Raw genomic sequence first — 19,574 nt, 5'->3', positions numbered from 1 at the left:
GAAAGAAAGAAAGAAAGAAAGAAAGAAAGAAAGAAAGAAAGAAAGAAAGAGAAAGAAAGAAAGAAAGAAATTAAGCTTCCAGTATCTATGAATAAAGCTTTAGTGGAATACAGTCATGCTTGTTCACTGAAGTCTTGCCCATGGTTACTATCTCACTGCGCTGGTAGAGTTAAGCAGCTGTGGTACAGATCATTTAGTCCCCAAAGCCAAAAATATTTACTATCTAGACCTTTATAGAAACAGTTTGTGGACTCGTTTTAAAGCGTTAAGTTTTAGGATGGTTTGCCTACCACAAGAGGTAACTAAGATTTTAAAATTTTAATCCTATTTAAAAATTTTTTATTTATACACTATGCTTTATAGGTTTATCTATGCTTATATTTCTAAATTTATCACTACTTTTTAAAAATATTTCATTGTAGTTGACTTTTCTTTGTTGAAACTTACTAAGATTTTTTTCTCTGTAACCTGGTCTAGAACCAGTGTTTGTAAGTGTTCCATAGACACCAGAAAAGACCGTGCTCTCTGTTAGCTAGGTATGCAATATGACATTCAATATACTAAATAAGTCCTCTTTTCCTTTTTAAAATCTGTTTTAGAAAAGAGCATGTTAATTAATATAAAAACAATTATGTTTCTCACAATTTTTAACTTTCTATGAGCTCTTTCTATATTTTAGAGTATATTTCTATATCCTGACATGTTTAAAAATAGCTTGGAACAATCAATTACTCTTATTTCGCAGATATAGTATATATCAGTGACCGCCAGAGAGGGTCAACCCTGGGGCCAGGAAGATCCAGGCCAGCACTCTGATTTTCCCTTTTTTTGTTTCCCTTCATTAAATTGAACAGAGTATGAGACTTAAATAAACTCAGACATTCCAATGTCTGGATTTTTCTTTCCAAAGTTAGCAAATGAGAAAAAGAAAAACAATTCACAATAGAGGGAAGAAAAATCATTAAGAATGGAAAATGTAAATTTTTTAAATTCAGAGATTAAAAGTTGTGTGTGTGTCTGCATGTGTGTTTGTAAATGTGGGGTGCGGAATGCACACTTATTTTCTTTTCCTGGCCAGTATTATCCTTAAGAGAACATTTATACTCAGAGAAAAGAGGGAAAAGCCACTATTCTGTGAGTACTATGGAAAAGGCATTGATAATCAGATTTCCAATGTGAGCCTCACCAAAGAGCTGTGTGTTATTGGCCAAAACATGTGCAACTGGAAGTAAGGTAGGTTTAGTCTGACATGGGGGAGCAGTGAGCAGCTTGCCAGGACTACTGTGGACTGTCCAGGTGAAGGCGGTCAGGAGCAGCTGGTCACCAGGGAAATGGTCCGGGATGCTGGACAGCTGGTGGAAATCAAGACTCAGCAGGGATGTCAGCTGTCAGCACTGGGGGAGAGGTGGAGTCAGCTCTTACTAGAAACATCAGTTAACGTAAGATCAAAGACCAGAGGAAGGCCTACGCTAGAGCTCCAAAGCTCAGAGGAGATAAGAACAGAATGCAAGCAGGGGCAAAGTATTGTTGCTGAACAGAACTCAGTCTGCGCCCCAAAGGCAGGCAGGAAATCGGGCAGGGCAGGGATGAGTCTGGAGTCTGAGGAGCAAACCAGAGTGTCAAGAGACTGAATCAAACTCCAAATTCTCTGTCCAATTCGAAAGTCAAGAGCAAAACAGGGTCAGCCAGAAAAGTCTGGAGAACTGTGCCTACATCCTCCCAAAAGGAAGGCCTTCTGAGTTACCTTTGCGTCTCCCACCGGATTGCACGGAGCCTCTAGCCATGATGCTGTTAAATTCTAGTTCTTACTCTTAGGAAGGGTTGAGTCCGACAGTGTCTGAAGCTCTATCCTGCTCCGCAAGTGTTTAGGACTCTAACATTCTATAAATCCAAAACTATACATTAAGTTCCAGTGGAGAAATGAGCATATTAAATGTTTTATCCAGGGAAACGGAGTTTACTGGACTCCCTCCCACCACCATTGCCCCCCTTCCCCCTCCCAGCTGCCCCAGCACATACATATAAATATCCCACCACTACCATCTAATTCTTTCTACTAAAAGGCAGCCTGGAATGGTTTATGGCCCTCCTGGAAAGAAAAAAAAAAAATGGGAGAGCAGGGAGGAGGGAGATGACATTCCATTTCATCCTGACTCACTTAAAGACATCACTTGATTCTCAGTCACAAAGAATTCTCTTAACAGGGTGGAAAGCTCCCTGGTCACGAGGAGTTGCAGTAGTTCCCCTCGCATCCTGTAAGCCAAAAGGATACATTCCAGGGCTGTGTTTCTTTCATTATTTTTCCCTCCAGGCTGATTTTATAGTAACAACACATAGCCACTTAAACCTATCTCCAAAGAACCAACATCCAGAAAATGTACCACATAAAATATAGACATTTTACAAGGAACCATCTATTAGCTGATAATGGCCGAGCTGCCATGGAGTGCATAAAAAAACAAATGTGACCCTCACGGAAACATCAGATCCATTTATCCCAATCAGCCCTCTGCAGTGCATGCCAGATAAACCTACAAGAATGGGATTCAAAGCATTATAAGAGGTCAGGAGGGAGGTTGCAATAAACTAAACATGTAGGTTGAGGATATACATAAATCACATGCAATGCAGCCTCATAAGATACTACTAGAAGTCAAGGGGGGGTGGGGCGGGGGGGATTTAGTTGGGGGGAGGCTGGCAGGAAGATTTTAAAGTGTGATCATTATGGGAAAGAGAATATTAGACCAACCAAAGAGTTTCGGAGGGAGCAAACAATAAGTTTCTCTATATATATTAAAAACATGCAGACATAGGACGGTCGATGGTTGCCAGGTTTAGAGAGGGGAGGAATGAATCAGAGTTAAAAGAGACTTCCCCAGAGCAGAAGCATCAGAAGGGGGACCGGGATCCCTGGGGCTCCTGACTGTGACCGCTGTCCACCTTTCCCTCTGCTTTTTGCCTCCCTTGGGCAGTCTGAGCTTTAATGATTTCTCTGCTTTCTCCACGTTTCTCTGAGGAGAAGTCTGAGAAAACTTACTTACGCTAAGGATTGAGAGTGCTCAGTGGGGAGTCCGCTGGAGTTCTCTCCCTCTCCCTCAGCCCCTCCCCCCACTCGCTAAAATAAATCTTTAAAAAAAAAAATCTATACTTGCCTAACCCCTGAAATCAGCAAACTATGTATAAGGAAGGGTTATATTCCGTGGAATAGAGGTCCCTTCCAGCCCTTCTAAATTCTATCATATAGGTGGGCACTGATAAAATCCTCCCTTGTTCTCTAAGCAAACCACTTATTCAATGAAGCCTCCATCCAAATAAGGGAAAGGAAGGTGATACATAATATCCATTTGTAAATTCGCGTTAAAACAATTCAAACTGTAAAAGATAGGATAAGGCTAGGAAGCTAGAGCCAGGAAAGGAAGACAGGAGAAGCACTAAAATAGGGATTTAAGAAGCAGGGAAGAGGAAGGAGTTAATGATAGCTGCTAGAAATTAAATATACAGTAGAGTTGACCCTTAAACAGCACAGAGGCTAGGGGTACATGGGGGGGCTCAGTGGGTTAAGCATCTGCCTTCACCTCAGGTCATGATCCCAGGATCCTGGGATCAAGCTCTGCATCAGGCTCCCTGCTCAGCGGGGGAGACCCACTCTTTGCCTCTCTGCCCACTGGTTACTCTCTCTTTCTCAATCTTAAATAAATAAATAAACAAACACAAACGAATGAACAGCACAGAGGTTAGGGGCACCAACCCCTTACACAGTTGAAAATTTGTGTGTAACTTTTGACTTCCCTAAAATTTAACCACTAACAGCCTACAGTAGACCAGAAGCCTCACTGATAAGATGAACAGTCAATTGATACATATTCTGTATGTTACAATGTGTTACATACTGCATTCTTACAAGAAAGTAAGCTAGAGAAAAGAAAACGTTATTAGGAAAATCACAAGAAAGAGAAAGTACATTTACATTCCTGTCCTGTATTTACCAGGAAAAAAATGCATGCAAACCTGTGCAGTTCAAACCCGTTTTGCTCAAGGGTCAACTATAGCTTCATTTTCTAGTAAGAATAAAAATTAAGGAAATTACAGATATGGTTTAGCAGAAAATTAAATTCAACAGCTTTCAGGAAGACCAAAAATATCCACTAAAACTTTGAAAAACTTAAACATAAAAATGACACAGGGGAACCCATGGGTATATTTTACTTCCCAGTTCAAAGGCCCTGACTGAAGATTTTCGTACAGGCTATTAACACTGCAGAGCAACTAAGGAACACAAAATGTTTCATTCTTTATGAGGGTACAGCCACAAATGCAAGGAATAATTTAAGTGGAGTGTTCACAAGTTCCAAATTCATTGCCCACACTGAGAAACAAGTGTCTCTTGAAAGGGAATAGGCTATGAGCCATGAAGGTCCACTTTTGGTTTAAAAAAACAAAGCAGTATTAATAGCCTTTATTAAGAATGCTGTACAAAGTTAAATGTATCCCAAGTCTTGTGAGCTATTTTTAATATTTCAAAAGGGTTTAACAGAAATCATTTATTTAGCTGCAACAAGGCCACACAGGCCAACTACACAATATCATGTCTTCCCGTTGCTGGAATTAAATCAATATAATAATACTCGTTATATCATTCGAACCAGGATTTGACTGGCAGTTCCTCAGGACTTTACTAAACAAAAACTGTGGAACTCACGAACTCTTTACAGCTAGGGAGAGAAAAATTTCTCAAAACTAGGGGATTCAATCCTTTTTATGAAAAAAGATACAGGAGAAATTTGGCGGTTAAAAAAAAAAAATTGGAGAACTGTAATTTAGGATGTTGAGGGATTGAGATTTCCCTAAAATAGAATGAGTTCTGCTGTGTGCTGAGTGTTGTGAAGCTGCTTTCATGTGCGTTCTGGATTTTAATTCTCAGGATGACGCAGGAATTGTTATGCACATCGTATACATAGGAGGACCTGAGGCTCAGAGGAATCAGAGCACAAGCTCAAGGCCACAGAGTTAGTCAGTGGAAGGCTCCTGCCTCACATTCAGTCCTTCACTGACTCCAATTCACTAACTAAAAGAACATTTCTTTTTTTTTTTTTATATTTTATTTATTTATTTGACAGAGAGACAGTGAGAGAGAGAAAACAAGCAGGGGGAGTGGGAGAGGGGGAAGCAGGCTTCCCACTGAGCAGAGAGCCCAATGCGGGGCTCGATCCCAGGACCCTGGGATCACGACCTGAGCCGAAGGCAGAGGCTTAATGACTGAGTCACCCAGGCGCCCCAAGAACACTTCTTTTCTGAGTGCTGGAAACCCAAAGAGACATTAGAAATAAAAATCAAAAAATCAAAAAAGATATCATCTCTTATGGTGTGTCAGTGTAGATTCATCAACTGCAACAGATGTCCTTCTCTGGTGGGGCAGATGGGGGCGGGGGTCACATGGAAATGCTCTGTATCTTCCTCTCAATAGTGCTGTGAACCTAAACTGGCTCTAAAAACACAGTCTTTAAATAAGAAATTAAGAAATTTCAAGATTATCTAAGAGATTTAGAAATTGACTGCCTTGTCAAGGAGGACAACAGATGATAGTTGAGGACAGCAGATGCTTGGACACAGTGGTGTGAGGGGGCTGCTTACAACAGACAAGTGAGGCAGGAAAAGCTCTGAATTTTGAGCTCATTTTTTTTTAAGATTTTATTTATTTATTTGACAGAGAGAGGGAGAGATCACAAGCAGGCAGAGCAGCAGGCAGAGAGAGGGGTGAAGCAGGCTCCCTGCTTAGCAGAGAGCCCGATGTGGGGTCGATCTCAGGACCCTGAGATCATGACCTGAGCCGAAGGCAGAGGCTTTAACCTACTGAGCCACCCAGGCACCCAAACTGTGAGCTCATTTTGAAGGTAGCAGCCAGGGAGACAAAGAAATTACATCCTTTAGTGAAAAGCAATGAGCAGATGGGAAGACACAGAGGGTTAAAACACCAGGCCACATTATAAGGAGGTACAGCAAGGTGGGAGGTGATTACATGTGGCAAGGTAAATAGTTTAGGGGCGCCTGGGTGGCGCAATCCAATTCTTGTTTTCTGCTCAGGTCATGATCTCAAGGTCGTGGGATTGACTGCTCAGTGTGGAGTTGGCTTGAGACTCTCTCTCTCCTTCTCCCTCTGTCCCTCTGCCTCACCTCTTTAAAATGAATAAATAAATCTTAAAAAAAAAAGTGGGGGAGGGCCTGGGTGGCTCAGTGGGTTAAAGCCTCTGCCTTTGGCTCGTATCATTATCCAAGGGTTCTGGGATCAAGCCCCACATTAGGTTCTCTGCTCAGCAGAGAGACTGCTTTCTCCTCTTTCTCTCTCTGCCTACTTGTGATCTCTGTCTGTCAAATAATTAAATAAAATCTTAAAAAAAAAAAAAAAGGTAAATAGTTTAACCTTTCTCCTCAAAGTGTGGAGACTCCAGAGCAGAAGGACCAAATTTGCCTGAATGGTACCAAGATGTCAGTTTTTAAAAATTAAGATCATCTTGGGGCACCTGGGTGGCTCAGTCGGTTAAAGCCTCTGCCTTCGGCTCAGGTCATGATCTCAGGGTCCTGGGATCGAGCCCCGAGTTGGGCTTTCTGCTCAGCAGGGAGCCTGTTTCCTCCTCTCTCTCTGCCTGCCTCTCTGCCTACTTGTGATCTGTCAATTAAATAAATAAAATCTTTAAAAAAAATTAACATCATCTTTATATTACAGTCCTTTTCTCAACAGCAAAAAAAAGGCTCCAGGTCCAGCTCTCCAATATTCTGAACAAGCCAATTAAAAATAATTTGACACCAAGTTTTGGAAGTGATCAGTTAAGATGCAACTCATTAATAAACTTTGAGTTCAACAAATATTTGTTTAGCACTTCCGTTTAGAGGGCCCTGAACTACAGCACTTAATTTCACAGCATTTTCAAACAGTAAACTCTGAAAATAAGGAAATATTCAATTACATACCAGAAGCTTAAGAAAAATCAGATCATTCAAAATCAAAAATACTATTTCACCTAAGTAACTGCCACAGCATTTTAAAAGGAAAATTTATCTTACACTGTTAATTTTTACTTATATCCTCTTAGTGTAACCAACTTTTTTTTAAAGATTTTATTTATTTATTTGACAGAAAGAGATCACAAATAGGCAGAAAGGCAGGCAGAGAGAGAGGAGAGAGGAGGAAGCAGGCTCCCTGCTGAGCAGAGAGCCCGACGTGGGGCTTGATCCCAGGACCCTGGGATCATGACCTGAGCGGAAGGCAGAGGCTTTAATCCACTGAGCCGCTCAGGTTACACCCACTCAGGTTACACCCAGTGTAACCAACTTTTTAATTATTGGCATTCACTTGCTGAACACATGTAGCATTTTTCAAAAAGCAATCTAAAAGTTGTCATCAGTTTCTTTCTAAGCTACTTTATTTTATATGTCATTTATATAAGACTTATTGTGTTTTCTCCCTAGGAAATACACTCTGTCCAATATTTCCTCCTTTGTGGTATCTTTTTTCCTTTACTTAACTTCTCTTTGTCCTTTAAGACTCTTCTGAGGTGGCACCACCTCCAGGAAGCCTTCCTTGACTTGCCCACATTGAGGTAGCTGCCCCTTCTCTATGCTCTCGGCACCCTATATGTTTACCATGGCACTTAGCACACACTACTTAAACCACTGCTTTACTTGTTTATTTTCCTAATTAGATCATGAACTCCTCAAAAGCCCAGATCTCTCCCTCCATCCCTATAGCTGCAGGACAAGTGCACATGGTCAGTGGCCAGTAATGGTGAAGAAAGGAATGGAAAGAAAGAAAACGAATTGTATGTCTATTTTCTCCAACATTTCTCGCTCCCTTCCTCCTCATTCCACATCTTCCTATTATTTTTCCCCAACTCCCAACACTACATCTTTATCCTTCTCTTCTTGGTTTCAACGCACACCAGATTTTCAATCTCTCCCTTGAGGTCCTTATGTCCGCAAAACTGCGATCCAGGGCGTGAGTAGCACAGGCTTAGGAGACGCTGCTCCTTGGCATTGCAAAGAAGGGGCTTGTTTTAACAGGCCCTGGATTAGTCTCTATTCTATCTCTTTGGTGTTCTAGCTGGGGACTTTTAACATGCTTCAGCTTTGCATAGTTTTCAGCCTTCGCAGCTGGGTAAACAGACTTTCTGCAACACCCTGGATAAAATGGCAAGCTCAAGGGAAAAGTCTTCACCTTTAAATTAAAAAAAATAATAAAAATAAAAAACCTGTTCACGGCCATGGTTGGGGAATAGTAACACCTGAGAGCACCTGAGGGGAACTGTGTGTGTGCTGGCTGCGGACAACCAAGCTGATGACAAAAACATGCAGCTGCCTTCCTGAATGAGCCCAGCGGCTCTCAGAGAGGAGCATCGGACTGCGCTTAGCAAGAATAACAGAAAAGTGAGGTAAGTGACTGACATTTCTGGTAGGCTGTCCAACAAAGTCTATAGATTTTATAGGAGAACACCAAGCCGACTATAGTTAACAGTGCTGTATATTTGAAAGTTGCTAAGAGAGTACATTTTAAAAACTTCTCATCACAAGAAAAAGAAATGTGTAACTATGTGAGGTGATGGATGTTAAGTGATAGTGATGACCATTTTGCAATATATACAAATATCAAATCATTATGTTGTACATCTTTAATTATACAATGTCGTAAGTCAAGTATGTCTCAATAAAACTGGAAAAAATGTGTCTTCAGGGGCACCTGGGTGGCTCAGTCGGTTAAGCCTCTGCCTTTGGCTCAGGTCATGATCTCAGGGTCCTGGGATCGAGCCCCGCATTGGGCTCTCTGCTCTGCGGGGAGCCTTCTTGCCCCTTTCCCTCTGTTTGCTCTACCTCTCTCTCTCAAATAAATAAAATCTTTTTAAAAAAATGTCTTCAGGCTAAATAGAAAATAGTGGTTGCTGAGAAACAAACTCACCTTATGATGAAAATAATTCCTTTATTTCACAAGCTTAAGAAACTACTTTATTATAAAGTCTATCATAACTTTTACAACATGATTTTCTGGCCACCTCCCCTCTCTCTCCCTAGACCTTCTTACCTGCCCCACCAATCCCCTCCTTAACCCCTCTGCCGTCCACTCCCTTTCCCTGGACCCAACTCTCTCTCTCTCTCTCTCTCTCTCTCTGGACCCACCTCCCCCCACTCTTCCTTTGAATCACTGAGCTCTAGGCTCATTGTCCTCCTTGCTACTCCTTAAACTCCCACCCACGCACCGGCTGCCTAAAAAGCTTCTCCCAGTTATCTGCAGTCCCTTTCCCTCACCTCCTCCAAGACTCTGCTCAAATGTCACTTTATCAGAGAGGCCCTCCCTGAACAGCTTAAATGCAACAGCCAGTCTCACAAACAACTTTTGCCACTTCTCATTTTCCTTCCCTGAATTCTTTGTCACCAGCTTAGTTTGTCTCATTTATTTTTCTATTCCCAGTGCTCAGTAAATATTTATTGAGTAAATAAATAAAGACAGAGTAACATTTCAGGTAGCACTTTAGGGAGGCAATAGGACATATGGAAAAGAAAGGTAGCCTTTTGAATTCTAACTATTCACCACATGTGGAACCTTGAGACTAACCTCCCTACGCTACAGAATACTCATCAGTAAAGCAGGAATAACAACGCTCCTCTGGTAAGTCAAGGCATCTAATAAATGCTGGTTCCTCCCCTTCCTTTCTCCCTGCCTCCTTTCTGCAGCTGGACGTCAGTGTGTCTGTGATTCACAGGTCCTGAGACAGCTGTCCAGTGAAAGGAACAGTGTGTTCCACACACGTGGAACAGCACCACCCGCAGAAGGTAAAGCAGATCCTGTGTGGGTTGGATAAAGGGTAGGCTGGTGCTGAGTCAGCGGGCAAGGAGGACTTCTTTTCTGAAAGTGTTGTCTTCTGGCCGGGACCCCAAATAGAGAAGTCTGAGGATGGTTTCTTGAAACTGTAGGACGGACCCAGAAGCACGACTGTGTTCAGGATAATAATAAGTCTGGGAAGCCTGCCAGACAGAGAACAAAAGACACAGAATGGGAGTGCGGCCCTAGCAGGGCCTTTAGGCTGAGAAAAAGGTGGAAAGAAAAGATCATGTCGGGCTGTGGAAGACCATGATGTCAGACTAAAAAGACCAGATTTAATCCAATAATCAAGAGCCACTAAACATTTTGAATATTTCATAGAAAACATGGAATCATCTCGTGAAACGATACACGTTTGCACTTTCACGGAGGCGTCTGAATTCTAAATGCCGAGCACTGAAGGGTACTGATTCCGGTGACGTTTGCTCAGGAAAACGAATGACAGGGTTGTAGATGGGAACGAATCGCATCCTAATCTCCCCTGCTTATCACTGTTGGATCCACCAGGCAGAAGACCCTTGAGCTGGCAGAGAGGGAAGAACCGCAGACCCCAGGAGAGCACCAAAAACCACCAACACGCTGACACCGGAGAGCAGGAAAGCCATCTTCTGGGCAGCACAGGCTCCCTGTGGTCTGCATTTGAACAGCAGGACCCAGGGCAGTGTGACTTCCCCTCTAACTTTCCTCTCTTCAGGCTACCCCTCGTCTCTACCATGGGATTCAATTCCTTATTCCTTGTTACATCCTAATTAAGACATAAGAACCTGAAGGGTTCCAAAATGATGAAATTTCCACTCCTATGTCTAGAACAGGAGAAAGAAAAAGGCAACAAATTACTTAATTCACCCCAAAGAGAGAAAATAGAAGTTAATGTGTTACGGATGCCACTAGAAGTCTCTCCACAGCGGAATTCTAGGACAGAAGTTAGCCAGGAATAAACGTTTCACGGCCTCGGACACCAAAAACTTAACTTTGTGTTCCCTGAAGTTATAAAAGGGCCAGCATCTAAAGAACAAGATGACACTTGTATCTGCCGAGGTTTGGGATTTTTCTTGGGTCCACTCTTCTCACAGCATGGATGTGATTTATTTAGACTATCAAAGAGCTTTTGATAAGGCTCTCACAAATGCCTATTATTAAAACTGGATAACCATGGTGTGAAAGGAAAAAGTCCTATCAGTGAATTAAATGGATTAAAAACTGCTGGAGAGGCAAAGAGGCAAGAAGCAGAAATAAATGGCCAATTCTCATGTGGGGAAAGGTTAATGATCGAGGGCTCTTAGGCTCTGTGGGGGAATCAGACTGATACTTCACCAACGACCAGGACAGGGGAGCCCCATCCCGAGTTCTCCGAGCATCAGCCCCACAGAGAGCCCCCATTGATCAAAGATTCTGGGGCACAAGGAAGAGATGCAAGCAGTCCAGGGAAGGGTAAATAGGTAAGGAACGTTGTTGATCCACCCAGAGATGCCCCAAACCCAGGCAGACAGAAATAAAATTACAGTAGCAGAATTTTATTGTCTCAGAACTTTCAAACACACTACGGAGAAAGACAAGGGCTCTTTCAAAAGACAAGACCTGATATTGGAACAAAAGTACTTCATTTATGGGCATGATGATGGGGAAAAAATGTTCCACGCTGAAGAACAGCTCATGTGGACATTTAGATCTGCAAGAAAAAGCAATGCCTATTCTATACGGAGAAGTTTAGACATACACAAAAGTGAAACAGGTAGGAAAGATTAGAATTAGCACCTTTTTTTTTCTTTTTCAACATTTCCTTAGCAATTCGGGGTCTCTTCTAGTTCCATACAAATTTTAGGATTGTTTGCTCCAGCTCTTTGGAAAATGCCTGTGGAATTTTGATCAGAATGGCACTGAAAGTATAGATGGCTCTGGGCAGTACAGACATTTTAACAATGTTTATTATTCCGATCCATGAGCATGGAATGGTCTTCTATCTTTTTTGTCTTCTTCAATTTCTTTCATTAATGTTCTGTAGTTCCTCGAGTACAGATCCTTTATCTCTTTGGTTAGGTTTATTCTCAGGTATCTTACAGTTCTTGGTGCTATAGTAAATGGAACCAATTCTCTAATTTCCCTTTCTATATTTTCATTGTTAGTGTGTAAGAAAGCAACTGATTTCTGTACATTGATTTTGTATCCTGCCACATTACTGAATTGCTATATGAGTTCTAGTAGTTTAGGGGTGGAGTCTTGGGTTTTCCATAGAAAGTATCATGTCATCTGTGAAGAGAGAGAGTTTGACTTCTTCTTTGCCAATTTGAATACCTTTTATTTCTTTTTGTTGTCTGATTGCTGTTGCTAGGACTTCTAATAAATGTTGAACAAGAGTAGTGAGAGTGGGCATCCTTGTCGTGTTCCTGATCTCAAAGGGAAGGCTTTCAGCTTTTCCCCATTGAGGATGATATTTGCTGTGGGTTTCTCATAGATAGATTTTATGAAGTTGAGGAATGTTCCCTCTATCCCTATACTTTCAATTGTTTTAATCAGAAATGGATGCTGTATCTTGTCAAATGCTTTTTCTGCATCAGTTGAGGGGACCTGATTTCAAGCTTTACTACAAAGCTGTGATCACCAAGACAGCATGGTACTAGCACAAAAACAGACACATAGACCAGTGGAACAGAGTAGAGAGCCCAGATATGGACCCGCAACTCTATGGTCAAATAATCTTCAACAAAGCAGGAAAAAATATACAGTGGAAAAAATAACTTCAATAAATGGTGCTGGGAAAATTGGACAGCTATGCGTAGAAGAATGAAACTCGACCATTCTCTTATACCATACACAAAGATAAACTCGAAATGGATAAAAGACCTCAACGTGAGGCAGGAATCTATCAAAATCCTAGAGGAGAACATAGGCAGTAACCTCTTTGACATCGGCCACAGCAACTTCTTTCAAGATATGTCTCCAAAGGCAAAGGAAACAAAAGTGAAAATGAACTTTTGGGACTTCATCAAGATCAAAAGCTTCTGCACAGCAAAGGAAACAATCAACAAGACAAAGAGGCAACCCATGGAATGGGAGAATATATTTGCAAACGACACCACAAAGGGCTGATATCTAAGATCTATAAAGAACTCCTCAAACTCAACACACACAAAACAAATAATCACATCAAAAAATGGGCAGAAGACATGAACAGACACTTCTCCAAAGAAGACATACAAATGGCTAACAGACACATGAAAAAATGTTCATCATCATTAGCCATCAGGAAGATTCAAATCAAAACCACATTGAGATACCACCTTACACCAAATGGCCAAAGTTAACAAGACAGTAAACCACATGTGGTGGAGAGGTTGTGGATCAAGGGGAACCCTCTTATACTGTTGGTGGGAACGCAAGTTGGTGCAGCCACTTTGGAAAATAGTGTGGAGATTCCTTAAGAAATTAAAAATAGAGCTTCCCTATGACCCTGTAATGGCACTACTGGGTATTTACCCCAAAGATACTGATGTAGTGAAAAAAAGGGCCATCTGTACCCCAATGTTCACAATGTAGCAATTGCCACCGTCACCAAACTGTGGAAAGAACCAAGATGCCCTTCAACGGACAAATGGATAAAGAAGATATGGTCCATATATACAATGGAGTATTATGCCTCCGTCAGAAAGGATGAATATCCAACTTTTGTATCAACATGGACGGGAATGGAGGAGATTATGCTGAGTGAAATAAGTCAAGCAGAGAAAGTCAATTATCACATGATTTCACTTACTTGTGGAACATAAGGAATAACACGGAAGACATTGGGAGATAGAGAGGAGAAGTGAGTTGGGGGAAATCAGAGGGGGAGACAAGCCATGAAAGACTGTGGACTCTGAGAAACAAACTGAGGGTTTTGGAGGGGAGGGAGGTAGGGGATGGGTGAGCCTGGTGGTGGGTATTAAGGAGGGCACATATTACATGGAGCACTGGGTGTGGTGCATAGACAATGAATTCTAGAACACTGAAAAGAAGTAAAATAAAATGAAAAAAAAGGATATTAAAAGTCACAATGAATTTTGGAAGACTGAAACAAAAATAAAATGAAATAAAATAATATTAAAGAAAAGAATTAGCACCTTTTTCTGAGAGAAAGTTGAAAGATTTGATGCAGGTTTTAACAAAAGCATAACATGTCATGTATGGAATAATCTGGCAATCAAATACACTCACTGATTAACATTAATCCCTTGTGAGCCATAACTCAATCTGGCATTTTCAAAACATCATCATGACAGACTTCCCAAGAGAACTTTCGACTTAACCTTTCTTTGTCTCAGTTTCTTCATCTGTAAAATGGGAATAGAATTTACCTCACAGGATAACTGTAAGGGTTAAATGGGATGGTCTATGTAGAGCATTTAAAGGTTAAAAAAAAATGTTAAATTATTTTTATTAGTATTGTTGTTATTAGTATTTACAATAGACTAAACCCAAACACTTACTCATGCTATAGAGATCTATTTCAAGCCATTGTGATTTTCTTATCGATATCATTCTTATGAGTCAGTACTCATTAAGACACGTAAAGTACTTTCAAATAAAGAACAGAAAACATAGCTTTAAATATCTTTCCACTAACCCATTCTGCGAAATGGAAGAGAATTACAAGTTAATCTAAAAAAGGCAAAAAAGAGCATACACATAAATACTCAAACAGACACAAATCAGGCAAATGCTAAGGACACATTCATTCCTAAATGTACCAAGAGTAGATCCAAGCTTACCGTGCAGACAGTATTTTGATAAGTTCTTTTCTATTCTGTACACGAAGGTGGTTAGTTTTATACTTGGAGTCATCAATCAGTTCAGGCAAATTCAAGATCTAAAAAGGAAAAATAATTTTAATGCCTAATTCACAATTTTTCACGTACCTGCCTGTGAGTGTTCCAGGCTTACCAACATGCTCCCCGGGATCATTCTTTGCTGACCTTTACACTTCCAGACAAAGGCAAATGGAGCAACAAAGGAACAGAGATGGAAGGATCATGCAATCAGGGCAGGTGATGCTGTGACTGAGTTTGTCATTTATGAGAAGTTTGGGCTACATCTAGGTATGTGCCTACAGATGGGAGCAGAGATCAAAAGTTATCAGATCCCCACAATAAGTCTTGTCTAGAGAGAGTAGGTACAGAGATACAAAACCTGCTAGAACGGACCTAGTTCTGAGAGCCAATATCATAACTACATGTCCGCACTTCCATGAAGCCCATAATCAACATACGTCTTGTAGGTATATCCACTTATTTGTTCCACACGTAAATAAAATAACATTATTCGTCCCAGAAGCCCTATCCAGGATGTTGTACAAGGTGCTAAAATAAAGGAAAAGCATATACATTTGCCCCAAATGTTCGCCATTAAAACAATGTCAAATTAAAAGATATTCTTCCTATAGAAGTGTCACTATTTTTCTTTACTATATCTCCCTGAAGGAATAACAAATAGAAGTGCTTTTATATACTTCCTCTTTTGCTCCTCCTCAATAAAGGGAAAATCTATCTTGCAAGTCCCTTTGGACATCTTGCAATTTTAACAAGACCATAATGAAAGTACCAAGTGGATTTGGAATGGAAAAGAAGTTTTATAAAGAATGTGTGGAGGCAGTGTTTGGCAGTTGTGTTGGAAAGTCAGAAGGAGCATTTATGGGCTCGGGGCAGGCCATGGGGCCAACAGAAAGCTTCACTACCTTGAGTAATGGATTTGCTTGAAATATAAACATTTTATGGTTTCATTTGTTTCCCATAGTTTAAATACAATCAATCCATTAATCATCTCACAATGGACAGAGAAGTGAAGAAGTTTCCCTGGAGTAAAGAGAGCATCTCCACTGTGTCATTTCTCTTTCGCGGGCTCCACTTACTCGTTTCCTTGAGGAATAATAAAGACAGCATTACTCCCCCAGATTTTAAAAAGCAACACCACATAGAGTGCCTTTCCTAAAAACCTCCGTGTCACCACAGCTGATTTCATGATTTCAGAAGCAGCCGCCAAGCTTGTGCGGGAATGGAAACCCGCCCTCCCCTCTCTAGGAGTGGATAAATTGTCATTTCCCGAAGAAGCAAGTGCCTTCCCCAAATCACAGGTTAAACCTGCAAATCTGGCCTCACCCAGAAATAGTGTAAGCTGGATAAAAAGCTGCTCAGTCATTGTACTCAGTGGTAACCAGGCCCTCAGATGCTGTTCTCTGAATTTGACTCATCGCACCTCTTTTCTCTGAGCAAGTTGGTCTGAAACAGTGGGTCAACGTAATTACGGTTCTGTCCTCAGCCATGCTGCCTTTCACAGTGTTTCTAGAGAGACTGCTTCCAGTGCTGTGATCACAACCAGCCCTTACGGGCTTGAGGAAGCATCGCCTGGGCAGAATGAAGCAATGTCAGCAAGAGTGCCTGACATACTGAGCAGCAAATACATGTGAAGTAGTCCAACGAGGTACTATTTCCCCCCAAAGAAATAATGAAGTGTGGGCTTGTTGAAGAAGGACGGGAAAGAGGGCGGAAGGGAAGGAGAGGGAGAATGTCTTTAATGAAACTTCATTTTCTATGAACGTTTCTACTGGACGTAGAGTTCTGGGTGGACCGTTTGGTGCCAGTTGGCTCTGGGCTCCCAGTTTCTGATAAAAAGTCTGCAGTCGGGGCACCTGGGTGGCTCAGTGGGTTAAGCCGCTGCCTTCGGCTCAGGTCATGGTCCCAGGGTCCTGGGATGGAGCCTCACGTTGGGCTCTCTGCTCGGCAGGGAGCCTGCTTTCCTTCCTCTCTCTCTGCCTGCCTCTCTGTCTACTTGTGATCTCTGTCTGTCAAATAAATAAATAAAATCTTAAAAAAAATTTATTAAAAAAAAAAAAGTCTGCAGTCAGCTGAGGCCATGTTCCCCCAACAAGGTAACCTATTACTTTCCTCCGGGTTTGCTGAAATTGTGAAATCTGTAGGTTTCTATCTTTTACCAAATTTGGGAAGTTTTCAGCAACTATGTCTTCAAATATTTCCTCAGCATGTACTCTTCATCTTCTCCTCCTGGGATTACAATGATATCAATGTTAGACTTTTTGTTACTATCCTGAAGGCTCCTGAAGATCTGTTCTTTCTTTCTTCCATTTCTTGGGAGAGGGGACCATCTTTTTTTCTCTCTCTCTCTCTGTTGTTCCAGATTGAATAATTTCTATTTACCTATTCTAAGTTCCTTGGCTTAGTTCCGTTGTGTTATTGGGCTCATCTGGTGAGGGGTTTCTTTTTTTTATTTGGTGGTCATATTGTTCGGTTCTCCAGTTTCTAGTTGGTTCTCCTTCCTATCTTCTCTTTCTCTGCTGGACATTTCTCCTTTCCCATTTATTTCAACAGTGTCTGTGATGCCTGTTGGAGCATTTTTATAATAGCTGTTTTAAAGTCTTTGTAAGTTAATTCCAACATCTGTGTCCTCTTGGCATCGGCATTTATTGACTGTCTTTTCTCATGCAAGCTCTGGTTCTTCATATGCTGAGTAATTTTGGATTGTATCTTGGATGTTTTAAATATTATATTATGGGCCTCTTGGTTTTGTTTAAATCCTACAGCAACATTTTATTGTTATTGTTTTTAGCAAGCAACTGATCTGGTTAGGTCCAGGCCGCAAGCCCCAACACACCTTCCGTGTGCTTTGGTTCTTGTGTTAGTTCAGTTCTCAAAGGCCCTGCGATGCTGTTTGAGTACGTCCTGCATGTGTCCCACTTAATCGTCAGGCTGCCTCCTGAGCAGTATTCTGTGTGTTAACTTGGTTCACAACTTCTTTGGTGGGCTGGTTAGGATCAGATCAGCTTAGGGCTGAGAGCAGAAGTTCACAAACACCTTCAAAGCTCACTTTCCAAAGCTCATCCCTCTCAGCAGGCTCTCTCCAGTTCCCTGGGGCTCCCCTATAGTTAGCCTACTTCCCTGCATACTTCCAGGGTGGAGGCCAAGCGGTGGGAGGACAGAGGAAAAAACCACAAAGATTCCTCCCTCTTTTGAGGGATAGATGCAGGATTTCCACACTCTCTCTGCTATTAGAGCTCACTTTCGTGCTCCTCACTCCAGGAACAAAGGGCATCTCCTAGGACTCAGCTCTGTTTCCTAGTGCCCATTTCCATGTTTTCGGCTCCACTTACCCACGTAAGGAAATCATTGTAGAGAAAGCTGGTAAACTTAATTCTGGTTTGGAAGGTTTTTTGTTTGTTTGTTTTTGTTTTTTAAGATTTTATTTATTTATTTGAGAGAGAGAGAGAGGAAGGGAGAGCACAGAGGGAGAGGGAGAGGGAGAAGCAGACTCCTCGCTGAGCAGGGAGCCTGATGCGGGGCTTGATGCCGGGGCCCTGGGATCATGACCTGAGCTGAAGACAGATGCTTAACTGACTAAGCCCCCCAGGAGCACTAGAGGTATTTTATTTTTTTTCAGAGGTACTTTAAATTCTGGCGTTCTTCCCCAGTTTACCTACCACTACTTACTTTTCAGCATCCTCTTAGAGTCGGTCCATACATTCTATCCTGGTTTTATCATTATATTCAGTAGAAGAGACAGAGAGAAGTGTGTTTACTCCATCTTATCCAGAACCAGAATCTCCAATTTTTATCTCCTAATTTTTATAGAGGCCATTTACAAAGCACATTCTGTGAGCCAGGACTGGGCTGAGTATTTTACTTATCCAATCTAACTCTTACAAAACTCCAAAAGTTATATATTAGAAGAGTTATATATCATAATCTTCATTTGACTGTGAGAACACAGATGCTTGGCCAAGATTAAGTGTCTCACCAGAGGTCACCCGACTAGTGTCAAGACTCATGGTATGCCTTAGAAGTCTGCTATCACGTCCTCAGACCACCCACTCCAGCATCAACAACAATGCTTACTCGAACTGGAGTTTCCTGTATCCCACCTCAGACATGCTAAGTCAAAATTTTGGGGAATGAAGCTCCAGGAGATTCCCTCTGCATGCTAAAGTTGAGGACCAACGCACATTCCCCGCAATACAAGAAACTTTCAGTCTAAATGATTTTAAAAGGATGTCAATGTACTTCAAATAGGAATACCCATTAGTATTGGCATCAATCAGCTTAAAATAGCTTACATATGCTCATGTTCCCTACTCTTCTGTATCATGTTAAGAGACATAAAATAGGATTTGTTCTAAGCCAAGGTTCACTTTATATGCAGAAAGATTTTCTGAACGCCAAGCCTTGAACCCACTGCTCTTGTTCTCACTCTAATTCCTGACAATAAGAGCTCCTTAAAAGGACCCATCCCCAAGAAGCATTAGTCAGCCAGTATATCAAATTCCATTTTGGAAAGAGAATAGGCCTAAGTAAATTCTACGCATTCATCACAGACACTACCACTATATTTCTCCCTAGGAGATAGAGCTGCCCTATCTTTCACTATTTACTTGGCAAAAGAACCATTGATGGGCTTACTATAAAAAACTGGGGACCTCATCTTATACAAGGCCAGTTTGAATGGCAAGCCCCTCAGTAATAGATAAATCTGAACAAAAAATACTTAGGAGAAACCCACTATATATGGAAAAAGGAAACAGGCCATTTTTCTTAGGTTATAAGGTTTTTAGGGCAAGTTTACATGAAAGGATATATAAAGTCAATCAGTTTGCAAGGTTTGCTCAAGATGCCTAGGAAGTGATGGAAATAACATTAAAATCCTCTACTCATAAAACTTTTCTTGAGTATCT

The 19,574-nt window shown here is 41.4% G+C and overlaps 1 protein-coding gene across 5 annotated transcripts in view; it reads right to left on the bottom strand.

The window, feature by feature from the left end:
- The window catches only part of SUGCT (succinyl-CoA:glutarate-CoA transferase), a 763,713-nt gene that overhangs the window by 414,883 nt on the left and 329,256 nt on the right, over window positions 1–19,574 (bottom strand). For all 5 annotated transcript variants that reach the window (XM_032874961.1, XM_032874965.1, XM_032874964.1 and 2 more), the window contains exon 11: window positions 14,611–14,708. In XM_032874961.1, the coding sequence (XP_032730852.1) occupies window positions 14,611–14,708 (98 nt within the window). The remainder of the gene's footprint in view (window positions 1–14,610; window positions 14,709–19,574) is intronic.

Source organism: Lontra canadensis, unplaced genomic scaffold (assembly GCF_010015895.1).
Source record: "Lontra canadensis isolate GAN:19392208 unplaced genomic scaffold, GSC_riverotter_1.0 scaffold54, whole genome shotgun sequence".
In the NCBI taxonomy this organism is placed as follows: Eukaryota; Metazoa; Chordata; class Mammalia; order Carnivora; family Mustelidae; genus Lontra; species Lontra canadensis.
Note: the sequence above shows the minus strand (reverse complement) of the source record. Positions and strands in the feature narration are given on the sequence as shown.